Source organism: Lates calcarifer, linkage group LG18, assembly GCF_001640805.2.
Source record: "Lates calcarifer isolate ASB-BC8 linkage group LG18, TLL_Latcal_v3, whole genome shotgun sequence".
Taxonomy (NCBI): Eukaryota; Metazoa; Chordata; class Actinopteri; family Centropomidae; genus Lates; species Lates calcarifer.
The window spans coordinates 6,104,097-6,130,447 of NC_066850.1; the positions used below are offsets into that span (position 1 = coordinate 6,104,097).

Consider the following 26,351-nt stretch of genomic DNA (forward strand, 5'->3'; position numbering starts at 1 on the left):
GAGACACAGAAATAAACACTTTTAATAAAATTAAATTAAGTATTAAATTTAAATACATCCAGTCAGCTTGAGGTAAAGTTTTAGTGTTGCAAAAATGCACTGACTAACATTCAGAATGACCACTAAACTGAATCTGTATTTTAGTAAAGGAAACAAAAGTGACATTCAAAACGCACGCAGGTACATACGATCACCGGTAAAGACGTGATACTCAGTGCTGTTAACACACCCAGTTCATACACGCCCAGTCAGCCAGTAGCAAATAGCGCTCGCTGCAGGTCTGTAATCAGTTACCGTGGCTGTGCGTGCTGGCTCAAGAAAGTGCAGAAAAATCTTTAGCTCCTCATCGTCATTATGCTGACAAGTCTTTGGTTTTGCTTTCGGGAAGTCATTTACTCGTACAGCTAGCTCATTTGTGAGCAAACTTGGATAAGACGCTTGGATACTTGTCGCCATGGGAGGGAGACGCAGAGGAACACCTGGATATGATGAGGACTTCTCCTTCGTCAGTCCATTTGTGAAGTATCTACTGTTCATGTTTAATTTTATATTTTGGGTGAGTGTCCTGTATGTTTAAATAATGAGTGATAAGGCTTAAAGTGTGGTAACCTTTATTTACATCTCCTGCGTGCAGGTTAATCACCTGTATCTCTTGGCAAGCCAGATTTACTCTCTGCTAATTACACTAAAGTATATTTTGATAACAAATTAAGAGGCGTTTTCCAAATATTTCAGCAATGTCAGACATAAGTGTTTCCTACTTATGTTTATCCTTAAGAGTCTGAGATCTAGATTTTGTTTACTGGCAGTTGGAGCACCCACTGCTTTGCTTGATGAAGTTGTTCCTTAAATTTAGTGTTTCACAGAGAGTGAAAGGTGTCTAGGAAAGAGAAGAGGGGAAGTTAACCTAGCTCACACACACACACACACACACACACACACACACACACACACTCTCACACACTCTCTCTCACACCAGGTGCTTGGTGCTTGTTCACTGGACAGTAACCAAGTTTTATTTTTACCTTGCAAATCAGGAATGTATCATCACATTTTGGTCTCAGAGGACCTTTTGTCAGAGTCCAGTATCTGTCTGGCACAAGCACATTGTTGTCATCTCAATAACAACTGCTGATGTTTTGTTTCAGGTACCACACACTGTGCTGCACTTATTTCACTAGTTCTTTGCATGACATATTCAGTTTCCAGGGAAGACTAACTTAATTCATATGCAGATTTGTGTGAGATGTGGGTGCCCAGTTCGTTGACTGGGGTAAACTTGGGTTAATGATTGTACGACTTTAGACTTTAAAAGTAAAGAATTCAGTTCTCAGCAGTGAGCTGTAAACAAAGCAAAGTTCATATCACTGGATTTCAGTGTCAGGTGCTTGGGAACTGTAACATAAGAAGATTTCTCACAGTATTTTAGAGCTGATCTGTCGTTGCAGATTAAACCTCCTGTGGCTTAGTTCAGTGAGAGGAAACTTTCTTATTCCTGACCAATCATAGATGACATAGAAAATTACAGAAAAAGAAAACTAAACAATAAGTCAAACAAATCATCAGGTCTGTTCCCTATTCCCTTCTATATTCTCAGCAATGTAGTATGAAAATGTCAGCCACGTTCTGAACCACACTAACTACCATGTACACACAGGATAAGGCTGTGTAAAAACTTGAAGCCCTTGTACGTGGAATGTGTTGTTGTCATTTCTGTTGCCTCTGGCTACAATGAGCTCTGTACAGGACACGCCAAAGATTATTGTAAGTTTGTGCTTCTTCCCTTGTTTAGATTGTCTGTCATTTTAGGAAATTGCCCCGGAAAGTCCAGTTTTTGTTATAACCTTTGTAATTAGCAGGAAATGGGTTACATTTCAAAACCAACATGTGATTTAGTGTCTATTTAATTATAGATCTAGCGTAACTGTTCACATTCGCTGACAATTTCAGACTTAAACAGATATACTATTTGTTACTTTCCAGAAGCCACCTGTTTGCTTGAAGCATCATATCTGATTAGTTCACTGTGAAACTAAACATTTACAGAAACAGGCAGGCAAATCAAGCTTTGCCCTTCTACCCCAATAAGGTGCTGTGTCTGTGGTAACTGGATCCATTTCATTCAGGGTGGGGACGAGTATTTCTGAGGGCTCCCTATTATTCTATTGAGACTAGGAGAGGAGCGCTGAGTGAAAGGCTCTTTATTTTTTAGGGAAGGGTACAGTTTGCTGCCAGGTCGATTTAGTCAGATGGAAGCAGAGTGGATTGCAGAATCTCCTAATTTGCACTTAATAAAGAATGCTGTGGTGGTCTAGTTCAACTGAACTCAATCAGAGTGTACTTTTGGAAAATTACCTTATATTCTATCAGTTCAGCCTTGTCTATGACTCAAATATACCTCATGCACATCTTTCCTATTTTCATGATTAAGTGTTCTAGTGAATGGTGCCACTCCTTTGACAAGTATGAACATGGAAATAGTTCTTCACCCACTGTGGTGTGTGAGGTTTCTATTTATTATGCCCTGTGAATTATGCACAATGAAAGGCACAAAATGTTAAGAAATCCTGGGAAATCTTTTTTATCTTTTCCACAGATAATCTCCCTGGTGATGGTGTCCATCGGAGTGTACGCCCGCATGATGAAACATGCAGGTAAAAGATCCTCCATGGATAGAGCATACAGTGTTTCTTCATGTTTAGTGTGGGAGTATTGAGTCCAAACAGTGGGAAAAGTTGGAAAACAGCCCCCAAATGTGTATTCAGGATTTATAAAAGGAAATGAATCACAACAAATGTAAAGAAGTGTGTTTATTCAATGTTTAATAGAAAGATGCTTGAAAACATAGAGTGCTTCCATTAATATTTCAAGCTACTGTATGAAAGTTTGAATTCTGTCATTGGTACAAAAGACAGACTTTGCTCTGTCCATGTCTTCCAACCTCTATTTTCTTCTTTACCTCAGAGGCAGCAATGGCCTGTCTTTCAGTGGACCCAGCTATGATGCTATTGGTTGTGGGGGTCCTCATGTTCATCATTACCTTCTGTGGCTGTGTGGGCTCCCTGAGAGAAAACATCTGCCTCCTTCAGACAGTAAGTCAGGAGTTTTTCAACTTCTAGACTGTAATTCATTCTGTAGAGATACATTTTGAGGAACAGGAAAAGACATATAACATGCAGTGGGGCTCATGGGTCAACTTTGAACCCACAAAGTCAACATGTCCTGTGAGCAAGGTTTAGCTTAATAAAAACAGAGGCACAAGCACATTGTTTTACTATGTTGTATAAAGATTTTAACTCAGTACTCATTTAAAAAATAAACTTTAAAAATTACAGACAGTCAAATCAGTCTTGAGGTGACTAGCTTTTTCAGCCCTTGCCTGGTTGTTCTTAGGTTGCTGCATGTTTTCCTCAAGTAAGGGTGTTAATAAGCAACAGCTGAGTTTGTATGGAGATGCAGCATCTCATGGAATCTGTCCTGTAAAGAATTAATAAAAAACAGATTAATGTTCACAGTATTGTAACCATCTCTCCATTTCCCTCCCAGTTCTGTATCTCTCTAACAGTGATCTTTCTGCTCCAGCTCATTGCTGGTATCCTTGGCTTCATCTTCTCAGATACAGTAAGGAAACAGTGAGGAGGACTTTCTCTGTCAGAATAATACAAGCATAAATGTATTTGTCAGGAGTTTGAAAGAGGTGTTTTTCACATTTCTAAGTTATTTTAAACTGTGTGTTTTTGATGATTGATTGAACCACACATATTACAAATATACCTGTAAAGTTGGTTGAAATTGGCCGGTAACACTTAATTAAGTTCTGTTGTTATTGTTTTTTGATATCATTGGTTTGTTGTTGGTGGATTTTAACTAAATCCCCCAAAAGATCTAATGCATCATATAACATATAACTAAAATATGTATCAATACTAGTTAAATTAATCTTAATACTACTTGAAAAAGGTACTGAATTTGTTCATCGACTGTTTCTTGGGATAGATTTTTTTATTTGTCCTTTTTTATCATGAAGAATAATGAAAAGCTCGCCCTCTGCTGTGATTTGTCTGTAACTGCTGCAAAAATGTCAGACTGTTACTTCATCTAAATGTGCCTTTATCATGGATTCCAATTGTCTTACATTACATATGATGCAACATATACCCATTCTCTGAATTTGTGGTGTGTTTTTTGTACATGCTGCTTTTTTTCCATACCCTTTCAAGGCACGGAGCAAAGTGACAGAGATGATCAACAATGCTATTATCCACTACAGAGATGACATTGATCTGCAAAACCTTATTGATTTTGGTCAGATGGAGGTAATTATTTTTTCCAAATGCAGGCTTCATGCCATACATATTATAGGTTATCATCATTTTTCATTATATGTACCCAGGTAATAGCTGACATAATCTTTTGCATCTCAAATGTCTTCTCAGTTTGGATGCTGTGGTGGTGTGACATACACTGACTGGTCCCGGAACATGTACTTCAACTGTAGCAAGGACAACCCCAGCACAGAACGCTGCTCTGTGCCCTTCTCCTGTTGTATCATATCCAAAGAAAAGGTCATCTTTTTACCCACTCTACTGGTAATATTTTGATTTTGTTTTTTGTTTTTTTTTAATGTGTAAGCTGTATATGTCTATTTGTGCAGGTGGTTGTCAACACCATGTGCGGCCATTACATGCAGAATTTTGAGTACCTTGAAGCTGGAGATCATATCCACACCAATGGCTGCATAGATAAATTAGTTAATTGGATTCACAGCAACATGTTCCTACTTGGAGGCATTGCACTGGGATTGGCCATACCACAGGTAGGATGTGATTCACCGTACACACACTGCACCAACACACACAAACAGACACGCATTGTGCTCAAGCATGTAAGAGAAGAGCCTAACGGTTGTAGCCAGCTGGTAAACCCTCTGTCTGTGTTTCCTCCTCTACAGCTGGTTGGGATCCTCCTGTCTCAGATTCTGATCAATCAGATTAAAGACCAGATCGAGCTGCAGAACTACAACCAAAAACACCGCTCTGACCCATGGAGCTGACCCAGACCAGACTAGATTCTCTCATGAACAACACTGTAAACATGGTAATACAAGCAGCTGAGGGAAGACAGGTAGAACTTTATATGGCAGTTCTCTGAAAGCTCTGTCACCTGGGTATGAGTATCCACTCTCTTGGATTTAAAAAGGAAACAGATGGAGTAATATGACTCTGGCGCTACCCACTGGACACAGAGAATGATTGCATTTACCAAACATTTTGTAGTAGTTAAGAGTAGTTATTCCCCTGCAGGGGCAGGAGGGGTATTTTGTGTTTGGGGTCATGTTGATAAGATTATTTTGACTTTTAGTTAATAAGTACAGTCAGTATAATCTACATCAAAGTTGTTGTTTTTTTTTTTGTTTTTTTTGAGGTGCCAAGCTAGAGCGGTTACTGCAAATGTTTACTGACTGAGAAGGGAATCACATTTTCTAAAATGTATTGTTTTGCAGACTATGAAAAAAAATTGCTGAAACATACATCTCATATCGTTTTTATTCATGTTAGAAATATGCATCTTTTTTACTTTGTAGATGAAATAACTGTGTTACCTCTGGGTCCCAGAAATGCCTTCAACTCCTGTTGCAGTCTAATAAATATTTTTTACATAATTATTTTAGCATGTTTGCATTTGACAGGAGCTGCAAACACATGTTTACACTAACGGTCTGACACTCCACAGCGTGGCCATGTTAGGCTTCTTGGTTGTCCTGCTGAGACCTCACACAGCACGTGATGTCATTTCCTCCTCACATTTTAGCCAGTTGACGGCCTGCGTGACTGCAAGAGCTGCTGGATTTTGTAGGGTGTGTGTCTGAATGGGCTGCCATTACAAACAAATGTCTGCCAGATCACATAGGCTGCATGCACAGTTCATATTCTGTACATATGTTGTGGCTGATATATTTTAAATCCTGCATGGATAATTTCAATCCTGTTCTCACCTTTTGTTCTTTCTTGTAAAGCAGTTTCTAACTGAAATACAGAAGAAGTGGGGACTCCCAGCTTTCCCACAAAAGAAAACAGTTGTGTGAATGCTTGAATTGCTTGTTGATGTAGCCACTACAACAGTCCTCTCAGTGAGCAGACAGTGATTTAGGTTCTCTGACTGAGAAAGGATTCACTAGGCACTAAAAATAATCTCTATCTGTACTTGTTTTCTTGATACAGTACCAATTAAAGCTTGATTTGCTCTGAGATGCAAAGGAAAGTGTAGCAGTATTGAACTGTTTTTGTTAGGATTTAGGTTCAGCATAGTCAAAAATGTTGAGTGCTCTTTGTATCTGTGAATTCTATCCTCACTAACACCCTCATTATTAAACGAAAGGCTCTACCCAAAAGTCTAATGTAACCGTGAAGAAGCATAAACCAACACTACCTCTCATCTCCTCCCCATTTCTCCGCCTGGCAAATGAAAACCTGATTTGTGAGACTTTTACAGCCTGAAACCTGATGCCTGTAATCTTTGGGAGCAGAAACAGCCCTGCGTGTTTAACAGCCTTTGACGCAAGTCTACAAGCTAAACATCACATTTCTATGTTAGTTAAAAGCTGCGGTTACTCCCCCTTACTGTGATTATCTGTTTAGCACACACCTGAATCTACTACATCACCCATCCAGTGACACAAAGGAGTGAAAGCACTTTTTAGAGGGGTTACATGTTATAATTTAGTAGAAGCAACTGGATACAATCAAGAAGTGACAGTACAAACTGCGGTTTATGTCTCTGTAGCAGTCTCTGGTGATAGTGAGTGTGTGTTTTGATATCTATGTGTATGTGTGAGTGTGTGTTGGCTCAGACTCTGTTGCTCTGTGTGTGGTCCCTGGTTTTCTTTTGCTTTTTTTCTTTCTTTTTTTTTTCTTGCCCCTGACTCACTCAGGCGGCCATGTTGCTTTGGGTTTTAAGGAGGCCCAAACAGACAGACAGACAGACACACAAACACACACACACACACACACACAGAGGATGGAGCAGAGCTAACCCAGTTTTACTCTCAGAACATCAGGAGAGAAACAAAGCATCAGTAGCTATGCAAATGCTGCAAATTCACAGTCTAATTAATGTGATAACAGCAGCAGCATGGTGGAGACCACTGGTTTCCTCCTGGCATATTCACAATCATTAAATCAAACAGAATTTAATCAGTGTAAAATAATGTGATTGTGTACGAGTTTTGTGTTTTATGTATGTCCATATTTATGTTATGTAGCATTTCTTTGAAGATTCCTGCAGCCACCTTAAACAGGCATGAGGAAGCCCAGTCCATTATGAATGCCCCAAAGGACACTGGTTTAATGTAGTTTTGAGTGACTGTCACTTCCTCCATCCCACACAGACACAGACATGCACACTGCTGCCATATAAGCATGTTACAACTATTCATAAGTTCATGTACATCTTTATCTAATTCATATTACATCATAATAAAGCCTGCGATCTTCTAACTGCTCTCATCTTAAGTGAAACAGAATCCCATACACAGTTAAAAAAAAAAAGGAATTTATAAATGTAAAAAGAAATCATCTTACATCTGCTTGATAGTATCTCTGATGTATACCATAAAGTTGTAATGTGAGTTTACTCTTCACTACATAACTACATCACTATCCCCAAGAACAAATATCATCAGTGCAGATTAGGCCACATGTTCTGTAGTACATATACTGTCTATGTGGTACATGTGAAAATATTTCATACTTATATTTACATGTAATACACATATTATGGCTGTTGCAGTAACTGCTAGATTTCTGGGTTTCTTTTGCATCAGTAGTTGTACAATTCATTTATATAGTGTAAGGAGCCATAATTTATATAATGTATATATACTGTGTGTTGCTCTTTAGTGTTATCTCTTTAATTTCTTCTTTTATTTTTATTTATTTCATTCAAATGCTTCTTTATGTCTTCACTTACCTCTTAGCCCGTCTCTCATGCTGCTGTGACATATGAATCCTGATTATATTTTGAAATTAGCTTCGAAACACAATTTTAAGTGCTCATTAGAAATATAGTTTTGTTAATGACTGCTATATTGTAGCCTCTGAATATTGTTCTGATAGATCAGTAGTTCTCATAAGGTCTGGGGCGGTCACGGGTTTCATAAAAATACTGAAACATATCATTTTCAGTCCTTGAGGTGGACAGTGAGGGCATGGCTTATAGGGTAATTTTAACTACAAAAATCCTCTCATTGGAGGTGGACTCATCAGGTGGGGGTCTGCTGTGTTTTGGGGGTCCTGAAGATGAGACACTTTTGAGAAGGCCTGCCATAAGGCACATTCTTCCACTTGCAGAGGGGGGATGGGAGGGGAGGTTTTGTTGCTCTGGCTCTCCCCCACCATGTGCATACCAGAGACAAAAAAACAACCAGGCACAGAGCTGCGACTCAGAGGAACAACACAACAAAGCCCCACAGACCTCTCATCAGACACTTCACCGGAGAAAAATCACTTCTCTGGACACGTAGAGAGATGTAGGACAATTTATCATCATATTTTTCTGCCAGCATAAAAGAGGGGGGGCTGCGGAGAAGGGGGTGGTGCATCTGAGCCAGAGATCTTGTTACAGAGATCCAGACTTTTTCATGGCAAGTTTTTTGCAAGTGGGGGGAGGGCGAATCTGCAACTTTCTCGGCCTGGTGTCTTTTTCATACCGAGCCTAAAACGCTTCATATGAATACTTTATATGGCCCTGAGTTGATTATCCATTCTGTCCATACTTGAGGGCAGTTTTGGAGCTGTTCGGAGTTTGGATAATGAAGGAATTCAGGAGGATCCAGCGAGGATCATCGGACGAGAAGTGCAGAATAAAAAAGTTTGGGAGGACTGCGAGAAAACTTTGAAGCGCCCCGCAGCTTTTTTCCTCACCATGTCGCGTTTGGAAACTTATTCGAAATCTATTGAAGAAAACGTCCTCTCTGGATCTCTTGCAGGGAAAAGGTCATTGAAGCACTAGAATACGAAATAAGTCAGATTATTTTTTGCACGGTTGATTTCTCTCTCCCAAGATGTCTTCCCACGGTTGGAGCCCTATTGTTAGATTTTACGGGATGCTCTGCGTCTGGGCTGCCTGGCTTTCAGGCACCGGGGCTGTGTTGTCTCCAAACGGGACGATATTTGAGGACAAATGCAAGAAAACGACAACTTGCGAGGCGCTTAAATACAACACATGCCTGGGATCGCCTTTACCATATACACATACTTCTCTGATTCTGGCGGAGGACTCCAGCACCCAAGAAGAGGCTTTTGAAAAATTGACCATGTGGTCTGGTAAGATATAATAAACGATGCTGCATCACATTTTATAGACTGTAACTCAGAGGAGGAAGAGTTATGATCATCCTATAATCTAATAAGAATCTGTAGTAACTGATATACCCCAGCTGTTACCTATATTAAACAGCAATTCTATCAACTTTCATGCTTTTATTTTGTAGTAATTACTTATTAAAACATATAAATAAACAGTAAATGATCTAAATTGTGTTTTTAATCACCACACTGAAATATCTAGCACTGGTAATATGAATTGCTTTAATGTGATAATAATGTTAATTGTTGTGACAATGAGCTGTGATGAGGAGTCTCAAGTACTCAGAGGGGGAGAGAGGACGACAGGAAATGAGGGTTAAAAGCCATTAAAGGAAACAAAAGGAATCACCTGTAGGTGTTAGTGAGGAAACAATAGAAGAGTCTTACTGGTAAAAGGTTTTTAGATATTCTGCAAGAGGACTTTCACATTCATAACATCTTACTAATTACCTGTCAGTGCCAGGTGACTGCTTCACAGGTGTGTAGGTCTACCCGATAATCCAAATAGAGTGATATGCTGTGCCAGGTAGTCGACACATTGTCCATCTACACTGATACAAAATGTCCTGGTTTACCACCACTGATGTCCTCAGGGATGCATTATGGTTTATCATTTATTTAATATTCAAGCTTTTCACAAAATTCATCTTTATTAGGATTAGAGCTAAAACTATTAGTTAATTGAATGATTTATCAATTAAAGTAAACTATCTAGCAAGTATCTTGGTAGTTGATTTATTCAAATGAAGTCATTATTAAGCAAAGAATACCAAACATTCACTGGTCCACTTTCTCTGTTTCTGCACTTCTCTGTTTTATGTCTTTGTAAATTAAATATCTGAAGGTTTTGGACTGTTAATGAACAGAAGACACTGGATGGAGTCACATCTGGGGCATTGTAATAGAATTATTCACCATTTCAGTGACACTTTACAGACCAAACAAATATCATTTTAATGTGAAAATCATCAGCAGATTACTTCATTAACAGGTACATATACTGTAGCTCATGTCTTGTTGCACATCTCTCATGTCCGCCTGTTTTTTCGTCCTAGGTTTGAGGAACGCTCCTCGATGTTGGTCGGTCATCCAACCGCTGCTCTGTGCTGTCTACATGCCCAAATGCGAGAACGGTCGTGTTGAGCTGCCCAGTCAGAGCCTGTGTCTGGCTACGCGTCGGCCGTGCAGCATCGTGGACCAGGAGAGAGGCTGGCCCAACTTCCTCAAATGTGACAAATTCCCTGTGGGATGTTCGGTATGGTTTGTTGTTATGTAAAAGTAGTGGAGGGTCATTGGAAACTTCTAGCTAAAGTTGAATGACACACTTATCTTTCTCTTTGTACCCTCTGTGTGTAGAATGAGGTGCAAAAGCTGAAGTTTAACACATCAGGTCAGTGCGAGGCTCCCCTGGTGAAGACGGACATTCAGTCCAGTTGGTACAAGGATGTAGAGGGCTGTGGCATCCAGTGTGACAACCCTCTGTTCACTGAGGCCGAGCACAACGACATGCACATCTACATCGCTTACTTTGGCACCATCACCCTCCTCTGCACCTTCTTCACCCTGGTGAGACACAAATACATTACCCATCATTTTCATTGCTGGTTTTTGTGACCATGAGGTTTAACGTCTTTTAGGAACATTCATTTCAACCATCATCTCACTTTCACATCTTCTCCTTTTTCAGGCCACATTTCTCGCCGACTGGAAAAACTCCAACCGCTACCCAGCCGTCATCCTCTTCTACATCAACGCCTGTTTCTTTGTGGGCAGTATTGGCTGGCTGGCCCAGTTCCTGGATGGAGCACGCAAGGAGATTGTGTGCAAAAGTGATAACACCATGAGACTTGGGGAACCTTCGTAAGTGAATGTCCTCAACCCACTAGTCATGAGATTAGATTGAATTTAGTTTGATTCATTTCGATAGTCAAACAGTCATAGTCAAATTAAAAATAGAGCAAAAAATCACATTCTTGTTGGGTTGTTCTCCACAGGTCTTCAGAGACACTGTCATGCGTCACCATCTTCATCATCGTCTACTACTCCCTGATGTCAGGTGTGATCTGGTTTGTCATGCTGACCTATGCCTGGCACACGTCCTTCAAAGCCCTGGGCACCACCCACCAGCCGCTGTCTGGCAGAACCTCCTACTTCCACATGGTCACCTGGTCCATCCCCTTCGTCCTCACTGTGGCCATCCTGGCTATCGCTGAGGTGAGTAGGAATGTGTATTTTTGCTTTGAATATTCTCCTACTTTGAGATGTTTTGCCACTCTTCTGATATCTTTTGTCTGCGTTGTCTGGCGCTCCACAGGTGGATGGAGACTCGGTGAGTGGGATCTGTTTCGTCGGCTACAAAAACTACAGATACCGCGCTGGGTTCGTGCTGGCACCCATTGGTGTTGTGCTTGTTGTTGGTGGCTACTTCCTCATTCGGGGTGAGCGCACGCATTCATAGCAGCAGCAAAGTTTGATCATGTCAAGTCAAATAGTTCAAATTTCAATCCTTATATGAAGAGATATGATAACAAGAGAAGCTTCTTTTAAAAATGAACTAATTAATCTTTCAATGTATCTGTTTTAGGTGTCATGACCTTGTTTTCCATCAAGAGTAACCACCCAGGACTACTGAGTGAGAAAGCAGCGAGCAAAATCAACGAGACGATGCTGAGACTTGGTATGTTCTGTCATCTGTTCTTACCAAACAGTGATGTCAATACTTTGGATGGTATGATATGCCAACTGATGGGAAGTTCCAGTGCCTAATGCATAGAGTGAGCTTCAGCATTCTGAATAAATAACCCAACATCATGATGTTTGAAATATCTAATTTCTTGTTCTGTTTCTCATCAGGCATATTTGGGTTCCTCGCTTTTGGCTTTGTTTTCATCACCTTCGGCTGCCACTTTTACGACTTCTTCAACCAGGCTGAGTGGGAGAGGAGCTTCAGAGAATATGTGCTGTAAGATCACATATGCAGTTACCTTTGTTAATACACACCACAGCAACACAGGGTTACACCTGTCTGCTTCACAGCTACTTCTTAGCTACTGTGAGCACTTCAGTTACAGCCACCTCTTCACACTCCTCTCTCTGCATCCAGTCACACACAGAAATCCACAAACTGATGCTGTTGAGATTCCAAACCGCTGCTTGACCGCTCAACTTACAACGGTGAATGCAGCCCTATTTTTCCCCACAGTGTTGACATTGGCTGGATTGGAATTAATTTAGCCTCAAAAATGTAAACCACTCTTTCCTGCCCCAACATGTAACAGACCTCCTTATTTACCAGAGCCAGTATTTGAATGTACCTCAGTCATATGGCTAGAAGGTGTGGGAGGCACATGCAGCGTGGTCGGGACACTGACTGATCACCTCTGTGATGTTGTTGACAGGTGTGAAGCGAACGTGACGATCGCCTCTCAGACCAACAAGCCGATCCCGGAATGCACCATTAAGAACCGGCCCAGCCTCATGGTGGAGAAAATCAACCTGTTCTCAATGTTTGGGACGGGAATCGCTATGAGCACCTGGGTGTGGACTAAGGCCACCATCCTCATCTGGAAACGCACCTGGTGCAAGTAAGACATTACTGTAATATGAAATACTTTTACTTACTGTCAATCTCCTCTTATTGCATGTGAACATATTATGGCTGCATGCCTGTCTACGTCCATATATGATAATGAGGATATGATGACAGTGTGGGAACAGTCTTCATTTTTATGCACACTTTAAAGAAGTGTTTCCTGGGAATTTTCACCCTGATCATTTAAATGTATGGAGGCATACATTTCCCAGAAATTGTGCACTGTCTCCCTAGTGAATGCGCTGTATGTTGGCAGTGTTAATTCCTGGTTTTGTAACAGCACTCACAAGGGCTCACTGTATCTTGGATTTTACTCACAGGAATTTGTAATTCAGCTTCTTGGAATTATAGTTTTCAGTTTGGGATTAAGACCGCCTTATCCAGTGTTTTCCAAAGTGGCACAAAATGAGAGAACATGTAAGACATGACAGCTCATGGTATTAAACTTGTTGTCTTTCAGTTACCTGGTGGTATTTCTAACCATAAGGTCCTACTGTTTGTTATTCATGGGTCACTATCAGTTATCTCATCTGCAGCCACTACCACTGGCCTCTGTCTTCATATGCATATTAACCTCCTTTTTCCTGTTTCAGGATTATTGGCCGAAGCGACAATGAACCCAAGAGGATCAAGAAGAGCAAGATGATTGCCAAGGCGTTTGCAATGAGGAAAGAGCTCCACAAGGACCCAGAGAAGGAACTGTCGTTCAGCATGCACACTGTGTCCCATGACGGGCCAGTGGGTGAGTGTCTCAGTAACAATAATTCTAATCATTCGTTATGAGAAACTTAAACTGATAATTGAGGGTAAATGAGAGTGCAGTGTGTTTTCATACAGGGAAAACCATATTGACTTTTCTCAGATTGCATGAATATTGGATATTGAAAATTTAACAATAGAAGCCGTGTCTGCACTTCCACCTTGTGGTAAATAATTGAAACTGCAAAGACTCCTATTTAGATTATTCATAATCAAGATAATACCTCATGTTCATGTTGTTATTATTGCACAATATTAGTTGTAGGATGTTGTTCACCCTGACAGCGGTGGGTTGATTCACTCGATATAAAAAGACATTTTCTCTCTTATCTCTAGCTATGCAGATGATTCAGAATCTGAATCTGTAATTAGATATTTCCTAGAAGGGATTATTTCTTTGGTACAAAGCAACTCTAATCAGGACATTCAATCAAAACCTGGGCACATAAAAACCTAAAGTAGCTGCATGGGTATGTACCACTAGAGATAAGTAATAAAGTAGTAAAGTAACTCTGTGAATCAGCTCTCTGAGCTTTGTTGTGTTCTGTAACGTAATGTGAAAATGGCGCCATATTTACTGATGTAATAATTTACTCCACTGTGATATTTTTCAATCAAATATTGCTTGAGAAGATTTTCCATTTGCTTTTTTGTGGCATAGAGGCTACACGATTAGGGACAATTGTTATGTCTGTAGCTAAGAACTGGATGACACATTCCTGTGCTCATGTAAGCTGTGAGGCTGCTGTGGCTGCCGTGCTTGTTTAGCTTGGAGCAGGTCAGAGCTATTGAGGCACCGCAGGAGAGCCATTAAGAGTATGTTAGATTCAAAGCTGCCCTTAGTTGACTCTAAATGGAGAGTTTGTGGCTTGTCTTTTCTCATTCATAGCTGGAATCAATTTTGACCTAAATGAGCCATCCAACGACATGTCATCAGCTTGGGCGCAGCATGTGACTAAGATGGTGGCCAGGCGAGGTGCCATCCTGCCTCAGGACATTTCTGTTACACCTACGGGTACACCAGGTGAGAGCTGGAGGCCGTGACATTATACCTAATATGCAGAACATTTCAAATCACGTGTCCTCATGCCTCCAGTCCTTCTGACATTCCTTTTATCCCTTTTTACCTTTTCTCCTCCCACCTTTTTTAATTTTCTCCTATTCTCTTCATCATTCTCTTGATCATCTATTTATTCTCCATTATTTTCTTCACAGTGCCACCTCCAGAGGAGAGGAACAGACTGTGGATGGTGGAGGCAGAGATTTCACCAGAGATGATAAAGAGGAAAAAGAAGAAGAAGAAGAGAAAGAAGGAAGTGCGTCCGGTGAAGGAGGTGGTGGACCACCAGACTTATCATCAGCGAGAGTTTGGCCGCAGCTCAGTGCCTCGCCTGCCCAAACTGCCCTGCCACCCGAGCCTGGTCGCCAATCTGCGGGAACAGCAGAGGCAGCAGCAGAAGCTGGAGGAGGAAGTCCTGCCGGGGTCTTACCCAGACTTCCAAACCTCACACCCTCTGTCCTGTGAGGAGAGATGTTCCTATCCACCATACCAGAGCAGTCAGAACAGCTACGGCCGCAGCCTGCTCTCTAATCCCCTGACCTTCAATGATCGTCCACAGGATCTGGGTCTCGGCCCGCGCTGCAACCCCTCAGTCTCCACCTGGCAGCCTAATGGATCTTCTCACTTCCCCGGGGAGGTGGATCTCACTGACGGGCTGTCAGAGAGGTTGGCTCATGTGGCTCGGGTACCAGCAGGCCGGAGGGTCGGTTATGGGCCCATCCACTCCCGGACCAATTTAATGGAGGCGGAGCTTATGGATGCTGACTCTGACTTCTAAGAGCAAAGCTCCAATATATTCTGGCTGTTTCTTTGTGGTACACAGACTGTAAGCTATAAAAAGTGCTGGATACTTTCAGAATTCTTACTAAGGTGCACCTAAATTCCAATGCGCAGAGATCAAAACGGAACTAAGCTGGTCATTTTTTATTTTCTTTTGATTTTGTTTTGTTTTTTAGAAAAGGCAAAAGGATAAAGTGAAAAAATATGTTGTGAATAAGTTAATGAAAAAATATTTTTTGTACTTTTATTTGTATCCAATAAAATTTCAAAGGCAACTCCATTATGATAGGACAAATGAGGCAGCTAAACTGTACATGGCTTGAAACAGTATAGATATCCTTAGTATGAAACCCTATCAGCTCAGCCCTGCTTGAGACAACATTTAACTCGAAACACAGCAGAGAAATCTAGTTGTCAGTCAAAAATAAATATAATAAATAATAATCAAATGACCCAAGCAAGTAATTTTTGGGATGACTTGAAAGGGCACTACATTTAAAGTTTTTAATGTGTAATTGATTGATCTCTCATGTCATAATTATTTGAACTGTCCCAGTGCAGTAAACCTGAACTCATACAGTAAACTATACAGGTTTAAAATAACTACAGGTTGCTTACAAATACTGTTGAACCCATGTCTTCTCTTGTATTATATTTCAGTGTTTTTAAGGCTCTGTATCTCTCTACCCACCAAAATTTAGCCAATAATTACTTGTGTTCATGTACAGTTAACCTGAGGTACTAACCTTTATCTTTCTTCTCCTATTAGTACTAATATCACTGCTAAGTGACAGGACCTAGAGAGGTTTCTTCAAGAGTTTGTGATACACACTGAAACTTAAACTGAAGCCAGGAAGTGATAAAAGAACTGGTTTAAGTTTGACCGTCATTTTGCCCACAGCATCAAGTGAACACATCAGTTTCACAGCTTCACTTCATTGTGGTTATCTACTTTTCAGTTTTCATCAGAATAACCCAAATGATTATCTTGTCCTTACTGTCCTTCATTTTTGACATAAGAAACTGTGCTAAAATACATAGTAATTATCTTTATACATTCTGTTGCCTGGTGCAATAATCCAACACTTATTGCAGTTCTTTGTACAATTATTTTTTAAAGGGTTATTTTTTTACAGCAGTATTTCTACTTTTGTTAATCTGTTGTATATATTCATTCTATACTGGGTTTCATATGCTTTTACTCTTCTCTTCAGTCCAGATTTAAACTCTTTTGTATGATGTCTTTTACACTGCAGTGGGCATAGAGATCATTTTTTACAGTCTTTTTCCTAATATAAACAAAATGCTCCAATTTTTCCTTCACTCTTTTTTATAAACGTGTGTACTGTACATAGGCTGTTCATAGATTTCTCAATAAGGGTATTATTTGTACAGATTTGTATATCAAATCATTTGATACTCTGCTGACATGATATATATAAAAGGGAAGAGTCAATTATGCTATAAAAAGCTGTCACTGTACTTGTGCTGTAACTAAAATGTCACCTAGTTTTGTCGTTTTACACTCACACTGTGGATAAATGATGCTGAAGTAGACTGCTAGATCGCTTCTTAGCCTACTGAAAATTAGCTTTGTCTAATATGTCTAGTTATTCATGTGAGACCTGTATGAGACAGGAGTATATTTATGTTAGTAGTAGTTACCACACTGCTATGAGTTCAACAATTTAGTGAGTTTGGCAACAAAAATAAAGCATAGCTAATATCCACACAAAAGATTTAAGTTCAAAGATATTGAGAAATTAAATGAAGAATACTTAGGGAATGAAGTATTACTTTTTATGCTTTGAAAAGTAATAATTTCATTTTCAAAGGTTTGCCAATAGGCCTCTGTGTTGCTTTCTGTGTTAAGTCTCCCAGCTGTGTAAAAAACATTTACTGTCAATTTTACTGTGCAGGTGTTCTTTTTTGTTTTTCTATGTAAATAAAAGTAATCCTTCATTTTGTAGCTGCATATGCGCCCAATGACTTTGAAACATGCTCAGCTTTTTCCCATTGTGTCCTTATTGTTTCTTCCACTAGGGGGCGCCAAGCTTGAAATGAGGCTAAATTAGTAAAATCGGATTTTTCCAGCCTTTTCTCCCATTCCCTCAGCCCACCCACCCCACCCCTCTGCTTTTGTTGGGCGTCAGTGTGCCGGGGTGAGCAACCTGGTGACCGCAGAGGGTATAAAGAGGGGATGAACCATCGTTGCACAGAGACCTCAGCGACAGAGAAAATGTCCCACACAAAGTCATCGCTGATGCCAGGCGATGTGGAGAACCTGCGGAGAAGATCCGCAGCTGATTCCACAGGTGAGACCAAACTATTACTTCTTCTGGAGCTTTCTTCATGACCTTCATTCAACAACTCGCACCCTCACAACAGGTTTAAAAAGCGAAGGCTATGGAAATTTGTCTTTAAGGTCTGTGTTTATTTCTTCGCTTACTTTACCTTTTACTTTGTCTTAAGCGTGCTCATCAGACTCACCTGTGCCGCCCAAACTTTCTAAAAACACTTCCTGTAAGGCTCTCTGCAGTAGACAGGTGAGGACTGTTTCTGAAATCAGACGTGTAGATTCTTTTGTTACACCGGAATTGTGGACAACCTGTAGGCAACCTGTAGTCCATCTTTCTTCATGTTACTGTTTGATGGTTTCATTCTCATTAGAAAGACAGTTCTCTACAGGTAAGACTGCTTGATACGTTTGGGACAGAAAAGTCAGATCCTCATGAAGAACATTTTAAGCTGATGGCCTAGTTACAGTATGGTCAAAATGCTTCTATTTTTAATTTCAAACCACAGCCAGCTATGTTTTCTTATCTCCATGTGTAGCAATGCATTGATAATGCGATCAGTCTTGGCTGACAGCAGTTGACAGAGTGGGGGGAGAGGGGACACTCTGCATGACTCTCAGGAGGTTTTTATTAGTCACACACATTTCCATGGGACAGCTGGAGGGCGTTGGTCCTGGATGCCAGCCAGCCTCCACACCTTCAATGTTGTACCTCTCAGCTGTGTACATTTGTCATTCAATACACCATTTTTTTTCCACTTTTCAAATCCACTACTCTGTTTTCCATTATATTCCCTTATCCAGAGAACTGTGTAGATCATGAACAGCATCACCGGTTTCCACGGCGACAGTCCCAAACTGACAGACTCTGTGTTGGCCCCCAGCATCCGGAGCTAGGTGTAGTGGAGACACCCTCCCCAGACGCCTCTGCACACCACTTCTGCCACTATACTCCAAAATGTTTCCTCGCTGTCCACAGAGGTGAATGAGACATCATTTAGATTAAAATAAGCATAGTTGCATTGTAAAGAGAAAAGTAAAGTGAAAATGGTGAGAGCAGAAATCATATGCTGCTGTTTTGGGATCTGCACAGGAGGGCACAGCACCTCAGCCCGGTCTGCCTCATCACGGTATGGTGAAGAAGGTTGGCATGAAAGCACCTCAAAGACCACAATCAGAGCTGAGAATGAGGTGGAGGCACACAGGGAAGCAAACAACTACAGGGTGAGCTATGATATAAAACTGCCCCCTGCACCATCAGTGGTGCATTTGAAAATCCCAGGATGTGTAACTGCTTTCTTAGGTTTGAATTTGTTTTGTGGTTGTCAAAACGTGGGTCAGTCCTCACTGAAGGAGTAGAGGTTTGCACGGGGTGCTTGCATGACTGGAGGGAACAAGGTGGAGCTAAACTAAATTTCAACCTGATTCATTTCGGAACAATACACAAGTGCTTTCATGGTAGATGCATGTTTTGCATATTTGATAGGGAAGAAAAGAAAAAAACAGGTGATGCTCATCAAGCAAACATGTTAGTCTAGACAATACAAAGAAGGACCAGCTCTCAGATTTAACCTATGTCTCTTTTATTTAGAAAATCTGTAGCTGTGTAGAAATGACTTCATTTATCTCTATGAACTCAAAGTTCTCATGGTAAAACATATTGCGACAATCTTATTTAGCACGGTATATTTTGCTGTATTTCTTTTTTCAGTTTGGCTTCAGAAAGTGGAAGGGCAATGTCACAGAGAAGCCCATTGAGGACAGATCAGACACCATCAAAGAGCTGTACTCTGATCTCAGTGTTGTTAAGCCTCAAGAAGGTCAGTATTTAATTTCTCTCTTTGCACTCATACATACTGCTGTGGGTTTGTTACAGAAAAACACTAACCAGTATTTTGGATTTCTCCTCTCTTTCAGGCTCAGTGGTCACCTTTGGGAACATAGTTTATGTATTTTTATTTGGATGGTGGATTTCTTTAATCTACCTCCTCATTTGTCCTTTCATGTTTCTAACAATCTTTGGCATCCCTTATGGTACGTATTCTGTAAATAGCTGCATCACTCAGAGTATTGTAGTTTCTCTTGAATGTAGAACATAGTACCATTTTGTTTGTTACTATTTTCAGGCAAACTTTGTTTGAAGTTGGCATGGTTCTTTATTTGGCCATTTGGGACGTCAGTAGAGAAGGTAATATGATATGTGGTGTCCTGTCTTTGAATTCATTCAGTACTCAATTAGAGGTCGACCGATTAATCGGTTTGGCCGAATCGGCGGAACTTGGCTCAGATAGTGGCCGGTGGCTGCAGTCTTTTTCCACAGCGTCATAAACAAAAACTCCCTGTCGCTCTGATCACTGAGAGAGCACGGGATAGAGAGCGAGAGACGTGTTAATTTAGAACTCCGCTGGTGCGCGGGCGCCCCACGTGATAATTCCGTGATACGTTCATTATTCATTACATTTTGTGGTAAAAACGTGGAAATTATGTTAGCGGACTTGCATATTAAAGCTTGATGTAAACAATGACGACTTCTGGTCAGTCTTTCGACCAATGAGATGCTCCGATTTCTTCTTCTTTTGTTTTTATACTCATATAACTATTGATCCATTCATGTGGCATCATTTTAGAATACATATTATTATTGTCCAGGTTGTCCTGAAAAGAAATATGTTCATTAGTTGACTGTGCATGAAAGGGTTGAGATTATACATGCATTAATAGACAGAGAGGCCAGGCGGACAAAAAATAGCAATAAATGGCTTGGTTTTTTAAGTTTCGTTGTGTGGTTCCTGAGATATTGTGCAAACACAGACGCTGTCACGTGGGGCGCCTGCGCACCAGCGGAGTTCTAAGGGTTAAGCGGCAGCAGAGAGAGGAGATGACACGCGTTACTGTAAGTGCAATTAAACCTTCAGGAGTTGAAAGTCAACAAACATAACCAATAAGGCAATAAGTCCCACTTGTTCAACAAGCATAAACGTGCATCATATTTCAGCATAAACAGCCACATTTCCACCGGCATGTTTTAGCCTACATGACCGCAGTGCTTGTTAAGCTAACAATTAACAGCTTGTTAAAAACATGCTAAAATGAAAGCTGTCTGTCTGTGTGTAGTCTGTTCATGTTAGTTTGCCATGAATCTGAAAATTTGGCAATTTCTTGTAAACTTTAGCTGCTGGCTGAGACAAACCAGCTTTGAGACTGATGTTCAGTTATTCATATTCCTTTATTTATTTAGGTATTTATTACTTTCATGTCCATTTCCAGGATTATATATTTATTTTGTTATTTATTACTTTTGACTGTTCAATAAAACAATTAATGTTAAAGTGAGATTGTTCATTGCCAACAGTGTTGAAAATGATATGATATCGGCCGATTAATCGGCTATCGGCTTTTTCCTGCTCCAAACTATCGTTATTATATCGGCCTTTAAAAATCCACTATCGGTCAACCTCTATACTCAATCCTACAGTATACTGGGACTGTAATAGCTGGGATATATTAATTAGATGCTACAAGACTTAAGAATTATATCAGCAAAACTTTGGCATGTTATTATTTCATTTTTCAGGCAAGTGATGTAATAAAGAGTTTGATTGTGAAGCCTCCAAAGTGTGAGGTCATTCCTGAGGAGGGCAACACTGAAGACAGCAAGGACTGTGCGCCCCTTCTGGTGTCTTCCCCAATCCCTGTTGAAATCCCCGTCCCTGAACCACCCGCTAGAAAAATTTCAAAGCACTGGGTGAGAAAGTCAGAATGATTCCATCACTTGGTGCAATGGGACGTTCAGTAATATTTATGTATATTATTAATGGTTTTCATGACTCTGTCCTTCTCTGCAGTGTCGCATCAGCACTTATGTTTGGTTGTTACTGGGTTATCCCATTCTGGCTGTATTCCACTCCCTTGCCTGTGTGCTCTCCTGGCTGCTGGTCTTCACCATCCCTGTAGCCAAGATGAATGCTCGCACACTGACCACTGTCCTCCTCATGGCACCAGAGGACATCCATATCCACAGAGTGGAAAAGGTACAGGGTCATTTTCTGAAATGTCAGCGATTATTCAAGAGAAATCAAGGCGAGGAATGTTCTCTGTAGTTCTACTTGCATTCTGTGGTGGTCATACTTGCTTGTTGTTAGTGATGGCACCAGCTTTTCCAGTGTGTCAATGACCAAATTAGTGTGTCCACTGTGGCTCTTTTCCTTAAAGGGTCAGTTCAACCAAATTAGAACGAACATACAGTAGTCCTACAGTAGCTTTCATTGGGGAATTGACTTGATTAGACAATTAAAACTGACTTTGGTGGATTAACCAGAGTAACCTGGATGTTGTCCATGGAGAGACATGTGGCTGGTGAATTTTTCAAATCAAAATTTTCACTGCTTTTAGCACATTAAAAGAAATTGCCTCAAAATTACGAAAGTGAATATCTTAAAACCTTAGCACAGCAAAACTGCCTGCAAGGCTAGATACCAGTGTAGCTCATTTGTGTGAAGTGACCTTTTAAACCACGTGTCAATTGAGTGTCTACAGCTAATAAATAGATTTCTATCTTGGGGTGAATGTTTTATGTTCTCTATGTTCTAGACCAACAGATGTGAGGCCAGGGTCATCTTATGCTGTTATCAAGCATCTAATGTGTATTACTACAAATACACTGTCCAGGGAGTCAACATTTTTGCTCTCAGTATCCTTTTTTGGTTGTTGGATTTAACTTGACACAACTTGACATTGGAAAGACATCTATCCAATCCTCTCAACTTATTTACATTCTCCATCCCCAGTTATTCATGATATTTATCAAGGTACCATGGCATTGTGTGGCATTGTGCACTACTGCTGTACTTCTTAAGCAGCACTGGTGTGTCCACTGTCTGTCTATTTGTTTTCCTTAAGTCAGTGTTCCCTTCAGACCTGCTTCCCCTGGTATTGATCACGCTGATTATTGGCTATATTGACCATGAACACAATTACTTCAGCGCGGAAACTAAGTTTGCCACAGCCATCACTTCCATCATTCCTCTGTCCTACTTTATTGGCATGGGAATAGCCAGGTAAAGTTACTGCACCTACAGGCTGCTTTTAGCATTTTGTGTAAACCTGGAACTATGTAAAGCATTCAATGCGTTCATGGTTGTTTTTATTTTATTTTTTGCATACTCCCTCAGCATGTCTGCACAGAGTAACTTCGCAGTGGGAGCGGTGGTGAATGCCACTTTTGGCTCCATCACGGAGATGACGTTCTACATCACAGCACTGCTGCAGGGACACCATGCTGCCACCAAATGTTATGAAGAGATTGTTAAAGCAGCGCTCACTGGGACCATACTTGGGTGTATACTGTTCATACCTGTGAGTGCCTAAGAAGGACAGACAAACATGTGTAGATATCAGTGAAGTCTGCATGTTCATTATCGTGGTTTCATTTGCAGCGGCTGCAGCTGGATCCTTTTTACCATGAGGTCTGAAATGGGTATATGTGTGTTTGTCACCTGCACAGGGCATATGTATGATCATTGGTGGCATTAAACACAGAGAGCAGCGATTCAACAGTCGTTCAGCTGGAGTGAGCTCTGCTTTGCTCTTCATATCCATAGGGGGTATGTATGGCAGCCACATCCATAACTCTACCATAAACAATAACACAGCCACAAGAGGGAATAAAACTTTAAATGTGACCCTCATGCTGTAATAATTGTCCACAGGCGTGTTTGCTCCCACCCTCTTCTCCAAGACCTTCGGTAATTTGATGTGTGAAAGCTGCACCAACGTCCCAGGCAACAGCAGTGTGCCCTTCATCTGCAAGGACTGTCACTACGACACGGTGGGCAGCTTCTCCTAGCTTTCCTGTTACTTCCAGCTGTTCTTGCTGTGCTATCAGAGCACGTTCAGCTCAAGCAACAAAGCAGCCTTGAGCAAGTTTGAGTTCACTTTTGTTCCAGTTTCAGTAACAGGACTTGGAGATGACAGGGGGACCGGCAGTGTGAGTCACGAGCGTGGCGCTTTCCTTTGTGCTTCCTTGCTTTGATTTTTGAATTAGCAGACTGCAGACGCTCCTGCTGTGAAGATTACATTTTTATGGGTTCCACAGCTGTTACACTTTGAGGTTTAGCAGGGAAACATGCTGTATTACTGTTATCGTAAACTTATTTTAGATCTTATGTAAAACTATACATTTTCATTGTTATTCTTTGTTCTCAACAGAGTCAAACTGACCCACATTTGATTCTTTCCCATATTGAGTAAGTCACACAGATTGCTTAAAGTTTTGCAACACTTGCTAAATGTACTCAGCTGTGTTTTGACTTAATTTTAGAAAATGTTTTCCAGGCCTCTGGTGTACACAATTTCTGTGCTGCTGCCTGCTGCATACCTGATTGGCCTCATCTTCACACTGAAGACCCACTCCCACATCTATGATATCCATATCAGCGATGGCCAAGGCGGCCATGCACATGGTCAGTACACACAAGAGGGTACCAGCACCTACCACCCAACTGATGAGGTCACTGCTGGCCATCTACTTGCTGCCAACTCATGTATTAATGCCAGCATTATTGCCACCAGCCAGGCTGCAACAGGTGTGTGTGGTGTGCATGTGATGTATTTTGAGGTGAAATGCTTGCTAAGCACTGACTGCTTGTTGCCTGCCTTGTTAACTTGTTTGTGCATGTGAGTCACAGAAGAAGGAAAGTGTTTTTCTTGCAGTGAGGTGAAGTAGTGCCTGTGCATGCCAAAACTCTAAAGCATGTGAGTGTGAAGAACCTAAATTCATGAGAAAGTTTAGAAGCATTTGAAAGGGTAGAAAACCCTCCCTCTACACAGAGGTAAGTCAGGAATATTAAACCTGCTTGTCAGTGAGCTCACTGTGTGTGTATGTCGCCGGCAGGTCATCATGTGGTCCACTGGTCCCGGTGGAGAGCTCTTGGAGTGCTTATTGTTGCCACTGTGCTGATGGCCTGCTGCGCTGACCTCAGCACAGAAAACATTGAGCCGATGCTGACCCATTCCTCCATCTCCCAGGTATTACATGCTTTATTTTTAAAGAGGAAGAGAAATTAAATGAGCAAGACGAAGTTAGCACGTGATGGAAACTTTCCATTCAAGTTAAAATTAAAACCCGGCAGTGGGAATATTCAGGTGAATAACACAGACAGGGATAAAAAAGACATGCACTGTTTATGAAGACCCTATGTACCTGATAGTAAGTGTTCAATATAATGTGACAAAACACCTAAGGGGGCTTAGTCTGTCATTCATCTTGTGTCTTTCTTGCAGTACTTCATTGGTGTCACAGTGTTGGCTATGGTGCCAGAGCTTCCTGAGATTGTCAATGGGATCCAGTTTGCACTACAGAACAATATCAGCCTGAGGTATGACTACCCTGTACTATAGTGTGAGTTACTGAGACAAACCTCCTAAATGTTTTGACACTGAATGTCCTCCTCATCTGTAGCCTTGAAGTGGGCAGTTGCATTGCTGTGCAGGTTTGCATGATTCAGATTCCACTGCTCATCCTCTTCAACGCATTCTATGTAAGTTAAAATGACCATTTCCTTTTACAGATAATTTTTTTTCCTTGAGCATAATTACCAACATGTTACCATAATGACATTTTTTCCACCAGGATGTTGGATTTGTGCTTGTGTTCAGTGATATTCATCTCTGGGCCAGCATCTTCAGTGTCATTCTGGTCAACTACATCTTCATGGATGGAAAATGTGACTACTTTCAGGGTAAGTCATGTTAACGTGATTCTCCCCACAGCAGAAATGGACATCATCACTTCACAGGACATCATCATTTCACAAGAGCTGATAGAAAAAAAGTTGTTGTAGATGTGGATTATAATGACCTCTGTTTTGTCTGCAGGCACTGCTCTGGTGGTGGTTTACTTCATCCTTCTCGCCCTTTACTTCTTTGCTCCCTCTCCACGTTCTTGTTGATCTGCTTGCCAAAAAAAAAAAAAATCCTGAAAATTTCATGCCGTTAAACACGGTAATTCTTCATCTTCAGGTGGTGTGGGTTCAATGCTCCAAAAGATGGAAAGAGAATTGGATTTAGTTTTGAAATGTCACCAAGGAGTTGTAAGTTAACAGCTGTCTCCTTTTTGTAAATATATATTACTGGATGGTGTTTTGTGGGAACGTTTCCCCGGGTCTGGCTATCATAAGAATCTGTTACTTGGTGTGACTCTGTCTTGCATTTAAATGTAAATTTGTGCTGTTTTGTTTTTGGTTCTGAGTCACTGTAATATGTGGTTTACATTGGATATAATAAATGCATCAGTTTATGAAACTTTTCTACATGATTTTGCATATAAAAACTACTAGTCATATCTGGACTCTATGGCTCTGTAATGCTACTCATTGGCATTTTGGCACAATTAGTAAGCTCAGCTAACAGGATGAATGCCATGCCATGTTATTGCCATTGTTTAGTGTGCATTCTCACAGAAGATGTGGCAACAGCAGTTCATGCAGTATTAATCTAAAA

The 26,351-nt window shown here is 40.8% G+C and overlaps 3 protein-coding genes across 6 annotated transcripts; all 3 read left to right on the forward strand.

Annotated features, from left to right (window-relative positions):
* The first annotated feature begins 227 nt into the window (after positions 1–227).
* Positions 228–5,983, forward strand: tspan33a (tetraspanin 33a). Of its 3 annotated transcripts, none has more exons than XM_018670962.2 (8): positions 228–556; positions 2,597–2,654; positions 2,965–3,092; positions 3,583–3,621; positions 4,221–4,316; positions 4,437–4,565; positions 4,655–4,816; positions 4,952–5,983. In XM_018670962.2, exons 1-8 carry the CDS (start codon positions 455–457, stop codon positions 5,051–5,053), a joined length of 816 nt encoding a protein of 271 aa, XP_018526478.1. In that variant the 5' UTR covers positions 228–454; the 3' UTR covers positions 5,054–5,983. The 3 variants fall into 3 exon arrangements, with proteins under 3 accessions (XP_018526478.1, XP_018526479.1, XP_018526475.1); XM_018670959.2 differs by having other exon boundaries at positions 229–556; positions 3,547–3,621; XM_018670963.2 differs by lacking the exon at positions 3,583–3,621.
* A 2,417-nt stretch (positions 5,984–8,400) lies between these two features.
* On the forward strand, positions 8,401–17,531 carry smo (smoothened, frizzled class receptor). The gene is made up of 12 exons (XM_018670966.2): positions 8,401–9,323; positions 10,421–10,620; positions 10,722–10,931; positions 11,053–11,225; positions 11,360–11,579; positions 11,680–11,803; positions 11,950–12,042; positions 12,219–12,327; positions 12,764–12,949; positions 13,551–13,699; positions 14,606–14,740; positions 14,932–17,531. Exons 1-12 carry the CDS (start codon positions 9,062–9,064, stop codon positions 15,552–15,554), a joined length of 2,484 nt encoding a protein of 827 aa, XP_018526482.1. The 5' UTR covers positions 8,401–9,061; the 3' UTR covers positions 15,555–17,531.
* Positions 17,532–17,606: 75 nt separating this feature from the next.
* Positions 17,607–26,149, forward strand: cax1 (cation/H+ exchanger protein 1). 2 transcript variants are annotated; one of them, XM_018670964.2, is made up of 20 exons: positions 17,607–17,871; positions 18,657–18,833; positions 18,946–19,076; positions 19,564–19,672; positions 19,770–19,886; positions 19,979–20,040; positions 21,427–21,597; positions 21,698–21,883; positions 22,443–22,542; positions 22,768–22,909; positions 23,024–23,207; positions 23,356–23,455; positions 23,561–23,679; positions 24,060–24,097; positions 24,186–24,436; positions 24,745–24,878; positions 25,134–25,228; positions 25,312–25,390; positions 25,483–25,591; positions 25,728–26,149. In XM_018670964.2, exons 1-20 carry the CDS (start codon positions 17,757–17,759, stop codon positions 25,799–25,801), a joined length of 2,493 nt encoding a protein of 830 aa, XP_018526480.1. In that variant the 5' UTR covers positions 17,607–17,756; the 3' UTR covers positions 25,802–26,149. The 2 variants fall into 2 exon arrangements, with proteins under 2 accessions (XP_018526480.1, XP_018526481.1); XM_018670965.2 differs by having other exon boundaries at positions 24,186–24,313.
* The last annotated feature ends 202 nt before the right edge of the window (positions 26,150–26,351 follow it).